Below are 19,206 nucleotides of genomic sequence, written 5' to 3'. Positions count from 1 at the left end.
TCTGCTCCAGAAACATTATAGCTGCTCTTCACATGGATGGGGCTGGCAGGGTGTAGAGCAGCTCTCCATGCCCAGAAAGAGCTGAAGCTGCTCTTGCTTTTCTTTGCCCATTCTCTCCACCAGTCCTGCCCTAAAACCAAAATAATGTTTCCAATAAGAAACATCTCTTAAAATGTTTATAATGCCTCATGTGCTTAGTATCTTACTCCAAGACTTGCAGTTTGTGGATCATTTCTAGACAAGATGCCCATGTTGGAAAAGGAGGAAGGGAACAGGACAAGGTGGAGAGAAATGGAGAAGTGCGCAGTTTACACTGTCCATGCATAGTGCCAAGTTACAGGCATATATATAGGCATATAACTTGGCAATATAGCAGGGAGTCTCCAAGAGATCCAGGGGTTTTTGTGGTATAGGACTTTGCTGAGAAGTCTTTGGATTTTTTTTTTTCACTTAGACATTTACCAAAAAAGAAAAAAAATTAAAAAAAGGAAAGAATGAGCCTGACTACACACTGCAAACCATTTCTCTGCTAAAACATAGTGGCACATGTGTGATTGGAATAGGCCCTTTCCTTCAGTGCCACAGTCAGAGGTGGGTTATTTAGTTCTTTGTCTTCAGCAGCCTTCCTGCGCCCTGACCTCCACTGTGGGAAAAGGATTCCTGAAGATGCTCAGAGAGATGGAGCACCTCTCCTATGGGGAAAGGCCGAGGGAGTTGGGGTTGTTCAGCCTGGAGAAAGCTCATTGCAGCCTTTCAGTGCTTAAAGTGAGCCTGCAAGAAAGATCAGGACAAGCCTTTTAACAGAGTCTGTAGAAATAGGGCAAGGAGCAATGCTTTTAAACTAGAAGAGGGTACATTTAGAATAGATACAAAGAATTTTTTTTATTATGAGAGTGGTGAGACACTGGCACAAGTTGCCCAGGGAGGTGGTGGATGCCCCATCCCTGGAAACAGTCACAGTCAGGTTGGATGGGGCTTTGAGCAACCTGTTCTAGTTGGAGATCAATCATTGCTGATCTTTAAAAATGCCTTCCAACTTAAACCATTCTCTGATTCACTTTTATAAACTGGCCTGACACATGAGAGGGGTGGGATTTGCCCAAGGCTGTGCTACAGACAAGCACAGGTCTGTGGTTTCAGTATAGCAAGAAGCTCTACCGAGGGCACTCCTTGGTCTGAGGTGCAGGAAGGAAACAGGCATGACAAAAAATGTGCCTGTGCCTCCAAGATACAGCATTCTAAGAGACAGGCAGAAACTGTGAAGGAGCAGAAGGTCTTGCAACAAAAATCATGGGAATTGCTTTCACAAGAAGTTTGAGGGAAAACTGGGAAAGGCATCAGTAGCATCTGGTAGTTGAGATCATCCACATGGTCTTTAGGGCAATTCAGCCCAAACTGAAATAGAAATCTAAAGGTAGGGTGTCTGAATTGAAGGTCATTAAATCTCAGAAACAGTCTAGTTTTGACTAGACTAGCTTAAACTAACAACGAGCTGCCAAAGGTGGGGAAATTAATTCCATCCACAGTGTGTGTAGCAAAGCCAAAGAAATATTTACACATCATTGCCTTTCCTAGATGCTGTTATCCTGAATCTAGTTCTCCAGCTGAGGCAAATCCAGATGATGTAAATCATTATGACTCTATTGACATAAGCTAGCCAAAAGAATGGCCAAAAGTTTCTGGGCTAATTCCTGTTGTTTTTCTAGGTTGGCATAGTTTTTAGGAATTGTGTTGAAGTGTTATTTAAATTAGAATTTAAAAGAGAAATGGCTCATTGCAGTTAAAAAAAAATAAATTACTGACCTAAAAGGTGTTATAACCATTTATAGGCAGAAGAGTATGTTTTGAGAACATTTGAAAATGCCAGCTCCTTCCAGCCTTAAAGACCTCCATGAGTGCAGCATTACCAGTTAAACACAAATATCTGTATTGTGTAGAACAACCACTCCAAGTAAAAACGTGTTCTCTGTGTCAAAGAGAAATATGTCAATGAATATATTAACCAAAGGCCAAGTTTCTTGGCTTGCAGCTTGAAGCTGTATGCAAAAATTTCCTCAGTTAAATGGAGGAAGCACAATAAGAGGAGGGGCAGGCACTGAACCCTTCTCTGTGGTGCCCAGTGGCAGGACCTGAGGGAATGGCCTGAAGCTGAGTCAGGGGAGGTTTAGGTTGGATATCAGGAAAAGGTTCTTCACCCAGAGGGTGGCTGGCACTGAGAGAGGCTGCCCAGGGCACAGCACTGAGCCTGGCAGAGCTCAAGAAGTGTTTGGACAATGCTCTCAGGCACAGGGTGTGACTCCTGGGGTGTCCTGTGCAGGGCCAGGAGCTGGACTTGATAATCCTCGTGGGTCCCTTCAAACTCAGCATATTCTGTGATTCTGTGAATGTTCTGGTGTGGAGGCTGAAGGGAGTTGTGATTTTTTTTTTTTCTTTTTTTTTCATTTATTTGATTTCAGAGGAGCCTGGTAAAACCCAATTTATAAATTATGTAGGTAGCCAAGCTATTTTTGTCTTCTGGACAACTGAAAGACATAAATATAGAAAGTATTCTGACAGTGAATTATTCTTCCTTTGCCATTACTCTGAGCATTTGTGGAGCCCAAGAGTTTTGCTGACACAAGAGAGTTATACAGGTTCCCCCAAAGTAGTGCAGTCATTTGCTGTTACCACAAGGCATGTGATTTTTCTTCTTTCCCTTCAGTTTAATATATGTTACAATTTTTTTAGTTGAAAGAAACTAGAAAATGGCAAAGGACAGGAGAAGCATAGTCCTTGTCTCTAGATGGATTTTATCTGGGAGCACACAAAGTAAAAACTTTCAGCTGGTATAAGCCTTCATACTTGTCTTGTACGCCCTTTTAACTTTTGTTTCACCTTCCTTTAGATTTCTGAGATACAAGACATGCCATTGCTTCATCTTTTGGATTTATACAGCATTTTGTTAGAAATGTTCACCTCTGTTAATATTTTGTACCTTTTATAGCCCCTTCATGGTAATATTTTAGCTCACTGCTGTCTTCATCTTCATTTCATACATGTAGGTCTCAATCAGTTAGTTACATGTCTCAGTTAGTGTGGGGTCTCTCAGGAATCCTCATCCAGAGGTTGCTTGATCTCTCCAAGCACCCTAAAAAAGGAGTTCCCTTCATTTCTATTCACCCCCTGTTCAGTAAGATGGTGGAAACCACACAATGTGTTCAGTTTCTTTCTTCTCAAAGAAATATTAAGCCAAAGAGGGTTAATATGCATTGTCCCATTGCATCTGTGAGGCAGTCAGAAGAAACACCACAACAACATAATGAGTGTGTTTTTAATTACATCTGAACGGCACCTCCCTTGTTTCAATGTACTTCTCATCTTCCCTGCATGTGCTGTTGCTCTGGCTAGTGCATGGCCTCCCTTTAGGCACTGGGGGCTCATTCCTGAGGAGTTTTAGGGCTTCACCCAGTATTGTACAGTGAGTATGTGCCAAGTCTTTATTCGGGCAAACTAGATAATCTGCATTGCAGCTTCAAGTGGGAGAAGCACTGAGGCACCTGCTCTTTATTTGCCTGATGGAATAGAAAAACTTGATACCAAAAAAAAAAAAAAAGAAAAGAGATGTTGGCCCCAAAACTGACCCTCCCTGGAGCACGTCTTTGAGCAGCCAGGAATAAAACCCCAATATTTCACTGTGGGCTGCACAAGAGGGAAGGTTTTAAGCGGATTTTTTTTGCCTTCTCCAACAGATGTGTTGACAATCCATAAGCATATGGCTCTTGTTCACAGGAGCTATTTGCCCCCAGCTTTATTGTAATTTACAGGCAGTTTCCCAGTCCCCATTTCTCTCATTTCTTAACTATATGTGTTTACTCAAGAGAAAATGGTAATAATCCTCTAAAGCAGAAAATGGATGGAATTTAGTCCAGTCAAAACTAATCAGATCCTTCAGATTTGAGTTTTATATACTTCATTTAAATCTTTTGCTAATGAGCATTGACAGAAACACAGACCAGTGTTGGTCACAGGGAATTAACTTTGTTTTTTCCTCTTTTCTCTGCTGGTGCCCACATTATCTGAAAAAAGTGGGGTTTTTAACTTGTTTTTTATTACTTTTTTAATCAAAGACATTGATTAAACCATTGATATTGGTTTCTTATTGCTTTGTGGGGACAGATTGAATAATCAAAGCTGCTTCTGTTTGCAACATACAAAATTATTTGAGTTAATGTTGCAGGTGCTAAGAGACAAGGACTGCATAACAGAGTCTGGAAATCTCTCTTCCCCCACAGCAAGAATGTTCTTTGTACTTTGAGGCCCTAAGAGTGTGAAAACTTGTCTTTGGTGGGTCTTAATGTTGCAAAGGCAGGTTATTTGTAGGTTAGGGCTTCAAGGTTTACCCACAGAGTGAAAAAAGTTACTTCCTACTTTCCTTACTGGATCCTGTCAGCTCTAGAGACTTCACTTTCTTGAGGGTTCACTGAGTAATCTGATGTGTTTGACAGCCCAAAAAAGCATCACATAAAAGTGGTCTTAACTATTTCACAGCTAGGTCATGAATAGGAGCAAAAAAAGCCTGGCTATAGACATGATGTGCCTCCAGTACATCATCAACAAAACTCTGACTTTAAACATTTGCTTTTCCTAAGAAAATGCAATGTTATAACAGGAAAAAAAAAAAAAAAGGAATTCTTTATGAAAGTAGGGCTCAGGAGATGCACTAAAAACTTAATTGCTTCTGCAGCTTTTATGAGTGTGATTCATCTGGTGCACCTTTACCTAGCTGTGAGTTAAGTGTTTAATCTACACTGGTTATTCAAGTCACTTCTGTGAGACAGACAGGTATTTGTAGTTCACCCAACCTATCCCAAGTGATGACTTTTTACTACTTTCTATGGCAAGTGAGTCTCTTTCTCTCCCTAAACACATAATTTAGATGGATTTATCTCACTACCTTCATCATTCCCTTGACATTGTAGCATCAAGGACATTTTTGCACCTTTTCCTCTGGCAGAGCTTTTGGGGATACATACAATACCATAGGGGTGCACATACATGACTATCTATATACAAAGGCCTGGATAAATGCCTGCAATAAAATACATTTTGTATTTACCTGGTCATTCTTCTTGTTCTAATCTTCAGGTATTTAAATGAAGTTTATACAGTGTCCAAGAGCATGGTGTCTTGACTTAGAATAATTTAACTTACCCTTAGAACATTTGGGGCCCAGAATAGTAATCTGTTGCATGACAAAATTACTGAGTAATTCTTGTTTGTGTAATGATGGACTCTGAGGCATGTGGCAGAATCTCAAAAGCCTGGTTAGCTGATCAGCCTGGTTTGTTAGATTGACTGACAAATTTCTGAGAAAGTGTCTGATCCCAGACATACTGGTTTGGTATTATATTTGCAAATAATAGCACTGAATTTTGTGATCTAGTATTTGCAGTTCTAGGCTCATCAACACTTCCCATGAACAATCACACTGTTAATGTCTTGAACAAGATTGGTCTCGTTGATCTCATTTTCTTTTTTCCTTCTCCTTGCAAGTAGCCCTGTTGTGCTCCTGTGTGTGATTGTAAGCTGCTCTGTGATCAAACAAAATAAACAAAGTTGATTGCCTTAATTTTGCTTTGTTTTTTTCTCCTTTCAGTGGCTGCATCAACTGCTAATTCCACAGCTGGTGCGGCCATGAATTCTTTGACTTCTCTGGGTACTCTCCAAGGACTGGCTGGAGCCACTGTTGGACTGAATAATATTAATGCACTAGCAGGTACCGTAAACAGTGAGTATTTATTGCTGTGGTGGACAGCCTTCCCCAATAATCATGCCACAAAAACTATCAATTGCAAAGTGATAATATGATTTTTAATCTCTACACCAAATAAGGCGGTCAAGTTGATTCAGTTCCATACTACTACTAGTACTGCATATATAGTTCTCTGGAGTCTTTTAGTTTCACACAGTTTGTTCTGCAAAGTGAATTTCCTTGTGTGCATGCAGAAAGACTCCTCTTCTTGCAGTAAATGTGGAAGGTAAAAGAATTGTCACTGGGGATTTGGGTTGTCAGGGTTATACAAGAGGCTCCTTTTTCACTGGGGGAGTCTGACAACAGGTGTGTCACCCCAATGTACAAAATCTCACTGAGAAATGTAGTGCCACAGAGGCAGTCCTTTAAAACATCTGTAAGAATTATCTAATTGAGAGCAACATGCTTTAAAAATGAGGGCAAGTCTTTGGCTTTTAATTGGCAAGTATGGGAGAACATGCAGTCAGTCACCTGAAATGCCAGAGCACACACACCTATCCTATGACATCTTAAGAAACCCTGGCATCTCCAGCTAAGAAGATGCCAGTAGTTGTTAGAACATTCTTTGTTCTTAGCCCTGGTCAAGATTTTCTTGAAGAAGGAGGATTTTTTTTTTTATTATTGTTTCTGCTATGATGATTTCACCTTTGCCTGTAACAGAAGAGATTTGCCCAGCTGCATTTTTCTCCCCTCCCTCTTTTTTTTCTTTAGCTGCTGTTGCTCCTTGCATTTCCTTTTGCAATGCAAGGAATCTATTTGGTCATTGCCAGTCCATGACCCATCATAATGTCCCCTCAGGAATGGGTGTCCTCCTCAGTATCTCTTGCTCACTCTGATGCTCTGCATGATGTCCTTTCTGTCACTGTTACTTGGCTGCTCACCCAATCTTTTTGTTCTGTGATCTCTGGTTGGCATTGTTGGGAGCTGGGAAGGAAGGGGGCTGATGGATGTCCATGTAGCAATGTTGAATGGTTGCATGGGGTCTCGTGTAAAATAGGACTTGCTTCTGGCAAGGACATGTGCATTTCACACAAAACAACCTCTTTGTAAATGCAACTCAAGGACAACTTCAGAAAAATTGGTATTAGGTCCCAAAATGGCAGATGTTAGTTTCCTTTCTTCTTATTCCATTAGTGTCAAAGCAGGCCACTGGAAATGGCATGCACAGAAGGCTAACTTACCTCCTCTCCTCTTGTCAGCTCTTGTAGTGAGAGAGCTACCCTGTCATTAGCAAGACACCATTAAATGTCCTTTCTGATTACCAGCCATTGTGCTTCACTTGGTGTATAAAAACAAATCACAATATCAAGAGCAAAATATGCCATCCCACTCCTTTCCCTCAGCAAGTACTAGGAAGTACTGGAGCACTCCAACATAATGTACCCCTTCATAAAAACCAAGCAGGAGTGAATCCTGTGAGCTCATTGTGTGGGAACCCTTCTGTTGCACTCCTTTTAGCACTCCTTGCTAGGCTGCAAGCAAAGAGTTTACATTTTCTCAGCAACTATTTTGAGGTGATGTGTGTGCAAACTTACCTGCATGTGTCATTTGAAGTATTAATGATGTATTCACAACCTGGTACCAAATTTCAGTTTGTTTCAAGTCACCATTGCTTCCATGGACTTGTACTGACAGTGACTGCAGTCCCAAATCCTCTTCATGGATGTTTTTATGGATATGTGTATGGTGCTTACCAAATGTATGTGGGTATGTCTGTCTATGTATATACATACTTGAGAGAGAGAGTTAAAGAGGGGAAACTGCTTCCCCATGACACAGCTCAGCATTAGGGCACTGTTTCCTTCAAAAGGGAATTTGATTATCACATCTGGTACTCATGATGATAGTGAAGCATTGCTCAAATTATAATAACCTCCTCTGTCTATTTTAATGACAATTTGGGGCTTTTCCTGATCACCATGTCTGGCTCAGTCATGCACACTCAAAACTTGGGAGATTGCCTTTGGGAAAGCTCATATTCAGTAAGTCTGGTACTCCACACTGACATGGCTTATACCATGGTCACAAGCAAGCCCATAAGAAATATTCACTGGCCATGGACATTCCTGAAGTAACTGTGCAGCAAACTGGGAATTGAGTGACATGCTTCTAGCCAGGGAATTAGAAAATCCAAAACACAATCAAGCAGAGCTTAACCCAAAAATTTATCAGAAGGTGGCACTGGGCTTGGGCATTGATTTATAGAGAGATTTGAAGAGATGTTCTTCTGCCTAAGCTAAGTTCTGCACATGAGAATCACATGGAGAATGTCTTCCACACTGAGCTCACCAGAAGACTTTTGTCTGTTTTCTTGGTCCTGTCTGGGTCTGTGAAAAGAAGCTGTGCTATGGAAGTTGATAGTGCTGTCATTGTAGAGAGAAGCATTTTAAAAAGATGACTGGAGGCCTTAAATAAAGTGGAGTATGGTAAATTTAGGTGTCTCCAATGTTTTGGCAGCAGTTCTACCTAAGTGTGGGGATTTAGTCTTTCCTCAGTTATTCTTGAAGCACCTAAAGCCTTAAATGGCAAAACACTAGACTGCCTGCTTTGAGCATGTAAATTTAAGAATTCTAAGTACCAAAAAGAATTATGAATTATGAGGAAAAATTACTAAAGAGGGAGGATGTGATTCTTTGCAATTAAGAAAAAAGACCATACCTTCAGAATACTGGACAGCTATGGCACAGTATTTGTGTGTGACCCCAGGGCAGTCACTTAGCCTTTTTGCCCCCTTATTTACATCTGTAAAACAGAGATAAAACTATTCATGACAGATTTGAAGGTGCTTGAAAAGCACATTGAGAGACCTTTGGACTTGCCAAGCTTTGTTGCTTTTGTACTATGTAGAGAAACTCAGAAAAGTAGAAGGCCGTAGATGAGAGGCTCCAAAAGGTTATTTCACAGAAGGGAGGAAGGGACCAGAGTTCAGTGTGTGACTGAGGTGCTCTGGTAGAGATAATAAAGAGATGGCAGAGATGCGTAACAGCAGCTGGGCCTCGCAGATTTCATAAAAATGTAAGAACAGAAAGCGTTGGGTGCTTTCTGCAGCTGTGCTTTGCTCAGGAGGGAGGTGTTTGCCACACGGGGGCTGTGGCACAGGAGCTGTGCCCTTCCCAGGAGCTGTGGGCTGGGTTGTCTGGCTGATGGCTGATCTGGAGCCACAGGGTGGGAAGTGCTATTGATTCCAGGGGAAAGGAGGGGGAGGATGCTGCCCACTGCAACACAGAGCATCTTTATCTAATAGGCCAATGACTCACGAAAGATAACATGGTATCCTAATGCTACCTCTGTTACCAAGTTATTTCAACGCTCGAATAAAAGGAGAGACACAAGCTGCTTTATCGGGAGCCTTTAGTTTAAACAGTCCATGCAAGCAGTGACACAAACCTAAGTACAGAACAGCAGAGCAGGCAGCAGTCAGCCTCAGGATCAAATTATTAATAGTAGTAATATTTAATATATAATATAGTTATTATTTTATTTTATTAATTTTTTATTATTATATTTTGAATGCCACTCTATCACTCCCACTCCTGAACTGTATAGGGGAGAGAAGTAACAAAAGGTTTGTGAGTTGAGATAAGTGCAGGGAGAGATCACTTACCAGGTACCATCACAGGCAGAACACTCCTGACATAGAGAAATTAGTTTAATTTATTACCAATCAATTCAGAATAGAATAATGAGAAATGAAGCCAAATCTTAAAAACACCTTCTCCCCACTCCTATATTCCTCCCAGGATTAACTTTATTCCTGAATTCTCTACCCACTGTCCCCAGTGGTGCAGGAGGACAGGGAATGGGGGCTGCAGTCAGTTCATCACACATCGTTCCTGCAGCTCCTTCCTCCTCAGGGTTGGACTCCTCACATTGCTCCTCTGCTCCAGCATGGGGTCCCTCCCACAGGAGAGAGTTCTTCACCTGCTCCTTCAATGTGGGTCGCTTTCCAGAGGAGCACTCCACAAATTGCTCCAGTGTGGGTGTGTTCCGTGGCATTTCCCTTCAGGAACAGGCTGTTCCAGACTGGGTCCCCCACGGGGTCACACAGCAAACCTACTCCAGTGCAATCCTCTCTCCACAGGTGCTGCCAGGAGCACTGCCTTCCTGTGGGGTCACAGCCTTCTTTGGGCATCCACCTGCTCTGGTGTGGGCTCCTCCATGGGCTGCAGGTGGATCCCTGCTCCCCCATGGACCCCCAGGTGCTGCAGGGCAGAGCTGCCTCACCCTGGGCTGCACCAGGGGCTGCAGGGGAATCTCAGCCCCTGCCCCTCCTTCTCCATCAACCTTGAAGAGCTGTTTCTCTCACACACTCCCACTCCTCTCTTCTCTAGCTGCAGTTACCATTGCTCAGGGTTTTTTCTCCTCCTTTTACCAAGTTACCTCAGAGGTGTCACTGATGGGCCTTGGCCAGCAGCAGGTCCTTCTTGGAGCCATCTGGAATTGGCTCTGTAGGACATAGGAGAGGCTTCCAGCAGCTTCTCAGAGAAACCATCCCTTTATCCCCACCACCACCACCCAAACTCAATACAGTTTTATAACTGGAACCATTATACAAGAAATACCCAGGTCTGTTGAGCTCTGACAGGGGTTTTTGTTCGAAGCAGTGGCAGCCAGTACCTCCCATCAGGGTACAGTGATGCTCTGAAGTGGGGTGGAGGGGAAAGAGAAGTCTTCAAAGTGAGACATTTTATTAAGGAAAGGCTAAGAATATCACATCTCTGTCAAGTGTTTAGTCACACAAATTATAGTAAGATCAAAAGGTATAATTTATGCAGTACAATTCTCTTAATTGGCACAGAGTCTGGTGGAGCCAAAAAGGTGCCACTTGAGCAATTGTCCTGATTATTGGAGACTCAAAGGAATATGCTTTTCAAATCTACATAAGAGGCAGAAGGATACTGGGGTCAGCATCTTTATCCTCCTCTGTCAATGCTGGATAATTCCCTGCAGTATTCTTCCTGTATCTAAATTACACATGTGATAAGGTTTCTGCCATCTTCCTTGAAGAATGTTTCCCAGTCTAATAGATTTAATTATTAATTTACTATAAAGTGTCCTCTGCTTAATTTCCGCACTTTTGCCCAATTTACATACCAACCCTTATTATTGCCCTGAAATTAAGCCATTTCCTTCTCTTTACTGTTCCTCTCTTTGGGATCTTAATATGACACCACCAGTCACATCTTCACCCACCATTTTACCAATCAAAACATTAGACATTGTCTAAGAAATGATTGCTGATGATTTTAGGTGCCCCCCCCCCCATTTTTCTAGGGACTGATCCTCTGTACCTCTACAGGCCTGTTAAGCCCTTTAGGTTGTTTGTGAGCTGTTCACCTAGAAACTGGGGAGCTGGGATGGCTAATTGTGCAGAAAACATGCTCTGCCTCTCAGTCCTGGTGGGGTCTTAGTTCTCAGGCTGACATAGGCTGGGTGTGTGGAAGTTGAGCAGAGCGCTGAACCCCGCCATGCTTTCAACTTCCAACAGCAAATTCACTTTTTCTGGAATTTCTGAAAGACCTGCTAGCAATGTTAACTCCAACATAACTCATTTTGGAGTCATGCTGAGCGATAGAAGCAGAGGAGGGAAGCTGTAGCTCAGGAGTTTGTCCACCATCAAATCAGAGCAGTACAACTCCTTATGCAGCCCACACTGTTTGCACGGATGAGGGATGTCATTTTCTGCACAGCTAGCAATCCCATCTGAAATTTCCTCTTTAGCAGCCATCCCAGTTAAATTACTCTGTTACTTATCAGGATGGAGAATTGCTGAAAGTTAAAAAAAAAGTGACTCGGCTTCCCTTGTGAAGAAAAACATTGCTAGAAATAAATGCTTTTGTTTCTTCATGAAAGATGCCTAGTCTGGGTGAAGTATTTTTAGTCACTCTGGGTGTGCTGTTACTCATCTCTTGTGGAGTGGCTGGAGTAACTGGAGGAGGAAGGTGGAAGCAAAGAGCCTCACAGTACATCTTTCTACCACAAGCCTAGGAGACAAAGTCTGTAATTGTGTAGAGGGTTATAATAGAAGCATTTAGGTTGAAAAAGGCCTGTTTTAAATGCAGTTAATTAGGTGTCACTACGGGACACGAAATAACACGACCCGCACACACTGCTGTTCTCAAGGCAAAAAAGGGAGGTTTATTTTCTGACTCCAACATTTATAGATTTCCAAAAGTGATGGTGGATTGGAGGGTTGAAAGTGCCACCTCTCTAATGACACGGGACAAACCAACAGTCCATCAAATTTCTCCTTCTCCATAAAAGAATGCAAAACAAAAAGTTATTCACAGGTGTGTGAGAAAGTTCATTACAAGAATGTAAACATCAGAAGGCTTAGAAAATCTCAAAAAATCAGGGCGACAGTTACCCTAACTTACTCTGCTTACTCTGTATAAGCAAAACACTTCTGATCTGATATTGTCATGGCTGTTGCTGAAGACCCTGGTCAGAGAGAGCGGGTTTCCTCACAGACTGCTTTTTCCAGAGACAAGGACACAGGTCAAACAGGTCCCACACTGCCAGCCTCAGACACCCACAGCAGAAGCACGGGTGTCAAGGAGGACGAGCAGAGAGGCTCTCAGGAGCACAGAGCTGTAGTACTTGCCAGCACAGAGCTGTAGTACTTGCCAGTAGCAGGCTGCATGCGAGTCCATTTGACTGTGCAACCCTTGTGCTGAAGTGACCCTGATGCCAAAGTTGTGTTTCTTTGTCCTCAGTCCCATTTTTGGTGACGTGCCGAGCTGCATGCACTGCTGTCGTCCTCAGTGTCGTATAATACCAACGACTTTCGGAAAGCACTAATGAACAAGTGCAATTTCTTTTCTCTATTGTTGGGTTTTTTGTAAAGTTGCTCAAATGCTCTCAGGTATGGCGGCCCTGAACGGAGGACTCGGCGCCACAGGCCTGACGAACGGCACGGCCGGCACCATGGACGCGCTCACCCAGGCCTACTCAGGAATCCAGCAGTACGCGGCCGCCGCGCTGCCCACCCTCTACAGCCAGAGCCTGCTGCAGCAGCAGAGCGCCGCGGGCAGCCAGAAGGAAGGTAAGTCCTCGGGAGTTTGCAGTTTGTTGCAGCCCCGAGACACGTGAAAAGTCTCTGTTTCGGCCCGCGCATCCGAAGAATGAGTCGGAGTTCTTCAGCTCTCGGTCTCAGGGTTGTTTATTGTATCTTATCTATAAAAATTTTTCTCCTGTCCAGCCGAGGTCCGTCCAGCAGGACAGACAGAGGCACTCTGACTGCCCCCGGGGCGGTGTTTTCTCTTTATACTACGAACTACATATAACACGTTTACAATTATTTTCCAATACCTATCACCTATATTAGACATTGAGTTTCTACTCTAAACCAATCCCAAAGTGCCAACATCACAGCAGAAGATGGAGGTAGAGAAGGAGAAGAAGAAAGGCTGGACACGCCCAAGTCCCTCCATCTTGTCCCCAAAACCCCTATTCTAAAAACCCCAAAATCTATATTTTCACCCTGTGATAATTTTATTATTACACTACTTAAACTGCTGTGGCTTTCAGGTCTTCATACAAAGCTGGTACTTTGCTCCATGGGTCTTAATCAAACCCACAGGTGTTCTGGGCTGCGTGCCAGGGTCTCTGAGCCCCCTGGCAGGGGTCCTGGCAACTCTGGACACCCAGAGGGATGCACTGAGTTCCGACAGTAAGTGTCCGCACCAGCAGACCCAGCCCAAGCTGTGCTACGCAGCTGTTTCCTCCTGGAGGCTTTGTGGAAGGCCTCAGGCCATCTAATCTGTGATTTCTTCTTCCTCCAGTTTCTTTCTGCTTGCCACTGTCACCTTCTTTGATGTCTAATGTGTTTCACTTTTCAGCCGTCAAGTTATGCTTTGCCACCCATCCCTTCCTTATATAAAAGCATTTACCACCTACCATATAAAAACCGCTAACAAAAATCTTCCCTCTGTGGATGCAATTTTGTCTTCTGGTTTCCATTTTCTGTCATAGTGGAGTTAATCTGATTGAGGTTTTGAGCTAATGACAAGATCCGTTTTCACTTTGAGTGGTTCTTTGCTTAATTGTGGGTCTTATGAGGAAGCAGCTAAGTGAATGATTGCGCCCCTCTCCCCACACCAACAGCAAATAAACCTCAGGAAGTTATTGCTAAGAATAAATGAATACTAATTAAAAGGTGTTTAGGAAAATGAGGCTACCCTTTTCCCCTCTTCCGTTCCCCTTCATGCTTCCCAGGCATTTTCAGGGGGGTTGTTTCTGTTTTCATTGCTTTCTCCTGTCCTAATTTCCAGCTAATTCTACAAAGACAGGAAAATACTGCATGCTTTCTAAGACTGTATCTATGTTGTCACTACTGCTCTTGCCAAGAATAAGCTTTGGAAATAAACCTAGTAAAATATCCTCAAGAGAAATCTTTTTTATCCTCTTTTGAAATAGTATTTTGTACTGTTATGGGATGTGTTTCCTAGGAAGACAAATTTGGTATTCCCCCAGCTGGTTATTGTATAGGGACACTGGAGTTCAAATGTATATTTTCTCTCAAGTCTTTTCTCTCATTTGCTGCTAAAAGCTTGAATTATTTAAAATGAAAGGGGATTTTTTTTCAAATATTTTTTTCCACATTTTTTGTTTTCTGCATTTATCTTTCACCTCAGGCACTTTGGTCAGTGACAATAGACTATTTGACACCAGAAAAAAATTGTTTATTTGGTGTCATTGCAAGATACATAGTGAAGGACATCTTGATTTTTTTCTAGCTATTTTAATTTTTCTCTGTTTAGAAACATTCAAATCAACTTAGGTTTATTTTTTATTTTTATGAATTGCCAGCATCCTTTTTAAAACACAATGTTTTTGTTATATATCTTGTATCTGTTAGTAGGTGGTTAAGTTCAAGTGAGTGAATTCCAGTACTGAATACTGACAATGTTTTGTCTCTCACCATGATTTCTGATGGAAGAGTCTGGAGTGGTTGAGGATAAACAAGTACCAGAGAAAAATGCTATATAGATATGAAATGCTGAAGCACAGTGAACTGCCTTGTGCATATGCTCCTAAATATTATTTAGCAAATTTTTTTCCCTATTTTAAAGAACATTATTTGCTGGGAATGATGGTTTACTTATGACAAGAAGAAAAAAATTCCAAGTGACAAGTTTATTTCTTTTTTTTTTTTTTCCCTGCCTCCCCAGAATTTTTTTTTTAATCTAATTCATTTATCTCCTCCTTTTGGGCAAACTTTGCTACCTTTTCCTTCAGGCTGAGAGAGAGCAGCCAGCCTGATTCTGTGTGGGAGGAGTGAGGCTCCGTGGCTCTGTTGCAGAAGGAACTCTGTAAATCTCATGAGCCTTTTCCTCTTCCTCTCCAGAAAAACAAGGACATCACATCTGAGGCACATTTAGGTTCCATTAAGCAAGGGAATATGTAATCAGGCTATTCTAGGTATGGTTTTAGCAGAAATGTTTGTTCCCTTTGTGTACCACCTACACTGCTGGTGCCTGCATGGAGGCCACATCTGGCTCCATCATGTATCACACTCTTCCTGGCATCCATTGCTCATTTCCAGTGTGCTGCCATTGAGCTAGGGGGAAAAAAATAACCTATCAGCACTAAGATGGGTGTTTTAACCTACACCTTAAATAATACATATCTCAAATCTTGTCTGTAAGGAAAATATTCAAAGCACTTTTGAGTTTACACCTTTGTTTGCAAACTGAACTAAGTCTAAAGCCACTTATTTGCAACCCAACTACTTAATTTTGAACTTCTTTAAAATACTTGCTTTACAAGGCTTCTTCCAGGAGACAGATCTTTGTATGGGGGATTTATATTTAAAAAAAAGCTCATTTTGAAATGAGTCAGTGCAAATTTAATTCTGAATGTCTTTTTGTCACTGACTTCACTGACTTTTAAGTCACAAGGTGTGCTTCTTCTTACTATTTTTATTCCTATCTGCAGCATTTTCTTGCCCTTTGAGTTTAAATCTGTGGTACTCAAATCTGAGCTCACCTGCTTCCGTTTCCTTAAGTTCCTGCAACTGGAATTAAACTGACAAACCCATGCAGGTGTTGGAAGCAGCAGAAGAATCCTTGTGCAGTTCTTGGGGCATTTTGAGAGCCAATATATTCTGTACCTGTTTTCCTAACCTTAATTACACTGAAAGACATTCATGTAAATTGAAGAAAGAGGATGAATTTAACTACTTCTGTAGTAGAGTTATGAAATAAACACTTTTCAAAGTAAACACTTTTCAAGATGGGATGCTCTCAAGAGCTGCATTTCAGCTCTGCTCTTTTGATGATCCACTTGCTTTTGTTCCTTCAGAGTTGGAAAGTGAAATGCTTTCTGACCACCAGCTTCAGTAAGTATTATGGAAAAACAGATTAAATGTAGCACTTGTAATAGCTGCTTTCATACTTCTTTTTTTTTTATCTATTTTATTTTCCTAAAGGTCCAGAAGGGGCAAACCTCTTTATTTACCACCTCCCCCAGGAGTTTGGAGACCAGGACATTCTGCAGATGTTCATGCCTTTTGGAAATGTTATCTCTGCTAAAGTCTTCATTGACAAACAGACCAATTTGAGCAAGTGCTTTGGTATGTCAAATTTAATAAATCGAACAGTAAAAGCTGCATGCACGATCCTGAAAAGGGGCCAGGAAAGCAAATTAACAGCAGTGTGAGAAATGTCATACTGGAAAATCATTCCAAAAATAATAGACTGTTAATCCTCAAATGAGCAGGAAGATGCAAAGACAAACTATTTCTAACTAAAAATTGGATATGGAAAAAAAAACCAATAATAATCTTCCAGTCTGACATCTTGCATGAATGTGTCAAGTACATGAAACTAATTACACCCTATGTGGGGGAATGTCATTTAGTATACTATTAAATTGCCTTATTATGGATACCTAATTATTCTCTATTGTATAGCTGAGCCACTTAAAAAAGCTCTATGTTTAACCCATTGCTTCTACATTACAGGAATTTCTTTCTTCTGAATTAAGTACAAGATTTTGCAATTAGTGACTGAATGGTGTGTACATTTAGTTCAGAATATGCTGCAGACAGTTGATGTTTAGCTGTGCAGCTCTAGCTGTTGTGGGTGGGTTCCAGTGTGTTATGGAAGGTGGCATCTCCCTCACCTTAGGGCAGGGATGAAGAGAGCCTCACAAGATCAGTGTCAAGTTTCCCAGAGAATACTTTGAGCTGTCAGAAAATTAGATCACAGCAGAGAAGGAGATGATATGTTGGTATAAAAATAGTTTTAGGGTTGATTAGGAGGGCTGATGTCTTTGGAATAGCAGAGATGCACCAGTTCAGTGCTTTGATGGAGTGGAGCAGAGAATGTCAGTGTGTGGTAAACTTCTGGAGCATTGGTCTAATAATTATGGTCTTATACAAGACCCAGTAAGGATTTAGGAGGTGGAAGGAATCTCTCAAAACATGAGTTTTGTAGGGGTTGATATAAAATACTGGAATTTTCTTTAAAGTGGCAATTCTTTCCCAGAGTAAAGGAATGCACCTGTATATATGACAAAAGAGGGATGGACAGTACACTTGGAAAGTTGATTCAGTTCACAGAAAGAGTGTGACATTCTTTCTGCATTTTCCCACAGTCTTTCAGTTCATTTTTGAAGCATTCACCTGTTTAGGCTTTACAAAAAATTATTCATATCTACACCAGTATAGTCCAGCCTGTGTCTGCAATGGGTTAAAGCAGTCCCTGAGGCTCTTGCAAATTAGAAAAGTGGAATTGAAATGGACTCCCCATTGATCTGGAGCCAGTTCTGTTAGTATGTTGGGGGTTACAAAATTGTTGTTGAGATCTCCAGGAATCTTGATGAAAAGACAAATCAAGCTATGTTAATCAAAATGCAGCAATTGTGGTGACTGCTGAAAGAATGTAAATCAGTTTGGGCAGGTGGCTCAATTGATCAGATCGTTTCCCACACTTGCTTTTTGTGCATTTTCTTTTACTCTTTGATTACCTTCTTACACATTTGCCTGGGTTGGTGGGACACAATTGCCTAACTTAGTGATGCACCAAAGTTATCTGCTTTAAGGGAAAATGGAGATGTCAACCCCCAATGGATGGAGGAATCCTCTGTCTTTTTGGTTTTAGGCAGCTTTCACTGATATTTCCATTTCTCATTCTTCCTTCCCAGATACTCTGCCACCAGGGAGGGAGCTCTGCTTTAAAAACAAAAAGTAGAAGTGGCAGATGAAGCTGAGTTTTCTGATTAGTGGGTGACCATGTGGTGATGCTGCAAATCACAGGCAATGCCAGAATTAGTCCTGCTAGCTTAATATACTGGCATAGTCTGCATGCACCTCCTCAGCTTTATTAGCAAGAATGGTCTAATTTATATTTTGGTCCTACATTTGTGTTTCAAAAAGCTTTTTTTTTTTCTTTTTCTGTCCTCCCACCCAAAAACTATGGCAATAATGCTGCTGAAGAACCCATTTCTCTGCGGAATCATTTATGCTCGTTGCACTTGGTACAGTTTGGGTTTGGGTTTTTTATTTGTTGGTTTTGGTTGGTCTTTTTGCCTCTAGTAATAGTAATTGTAATAATCTGCACATGCTTAGGCAGGAGACTGGAAACTCCAGAGTAGGAAGCTCTGGAGTTTCCAGTCTCCTGCCCAAAGGAGGAGGAAGTCAAATTACAGATGAGAACAGGTTAAACATCCAAAAGGTGTAAAGATTGTCTAAGTCTGCCTGGCAGAAATGGGAAGGTTTATTCTGAGTGAGTGATAGACAGTGATGAATCTTTATGTAAAACTGCTTCACAAAATGAAAATTTTCTTTTCTGTGCAGAAAAAGGATGTAGGCATATTTTCTTTTCTTGTCCAACCCAAAATGAATGCTCAAAGGAATAAATGGTGATGAGAATGACAGAACAGTGTGTTTACACCTGGAAGTGCTCTCCCATGAGTTCTCACATGCTCCACAGGCTTTAATTGATTCAGCAGACAAAGGGTTTCTCTATTCCAGCTTATCTCTTGCCTTTCATAAACTTTACAATAAGAAAAATGAGATATGTAAGTAAGGCAGAGGAGGGGGAACTCAGTTACATCAATGCAGAAATGCAGTCAAGCCTTATAGCAAAATTGTTACTTGAATGATGAAAATTATTTATCCTGATTATAGAGCTACCCAAAGATCTAAAACAAAAATCAAAATTGTCATGACAGGGTCTTTGAGAATTAAGAAACATCATTCTGACTTCATGTAACCTGTGGTTTAAAATTCAGACAAAAAATGATGAATGGGTGCAATCAGAAAAATACAAATAAAGGGAAGGAATTCTAGATTCCTCAGTAAGATTTATAAATGAAGGTTCTCAATAAGGAAGAAGATGAGAATGTAACAAGCGAATGCAGGTATTGCATTCTGTATAGAGAGACAAATTGTGAATCCAAATAAGAAC

At 41.4% G+C, this 19,206-nt stretch overlaps 1 protein-coding gene across 10 annotated transcripts in view; it reads left to right on the top strand.

The window, feature by feature from the left end:
* Positions 1–19,206, top strand: part of CELF2 (CUGBP Elav-like family member 2) — a 550,570-nt gene that overhangs the window by 520,036 nt on the left and 11,328 nt on the right. For 6 of the 10 annotated variants that reach the window (XM_066551028.1, XM_066551020.1, XM_066551018.1 and 3 more), the window contains 3 exons: positions 5,636–5,767; positions 12,639–12,836; positions 16,224–16,367. In XM_066551028.1, the coding sequence (XP_066407125.1) occupies positions 5,636–5,767; positions 12,639–12,836; positions 16,224–16,367 (474 nt within the window). The remainder of the gene's footprint in view (positions 1–5,635; positions 5,768–12,638; positions 12,837–16,223; positions 16,368–19,206) is intronic. The other 4 variants (XM_066551021.1, XM_066551027.1, XM_066551019.1 and 1 more) reach the window with 2 other exon arrangements.

The sequence above is a fragment of the Molothrus aeneus genome, chromosome 5, assembly GCF_037042795.1.
Source record: "Molothrus aeneus isolate 106 chromosome 5, BPBGC_Maene_1.0, whole genome shotgun sequence".
Classification (NCBI taxonomy): domain Eukaryota; kingdom Metazoa; phylum Chordata; class Aves; order Passeriformes; family Icteridae; genus Molothrus; species Molothrus aeneus.
The sequence above is the reverse complement of the archived record's forward strand: the minus strand, read 5'-3'. Positions and strand labels throughout refer to the sequence as shown.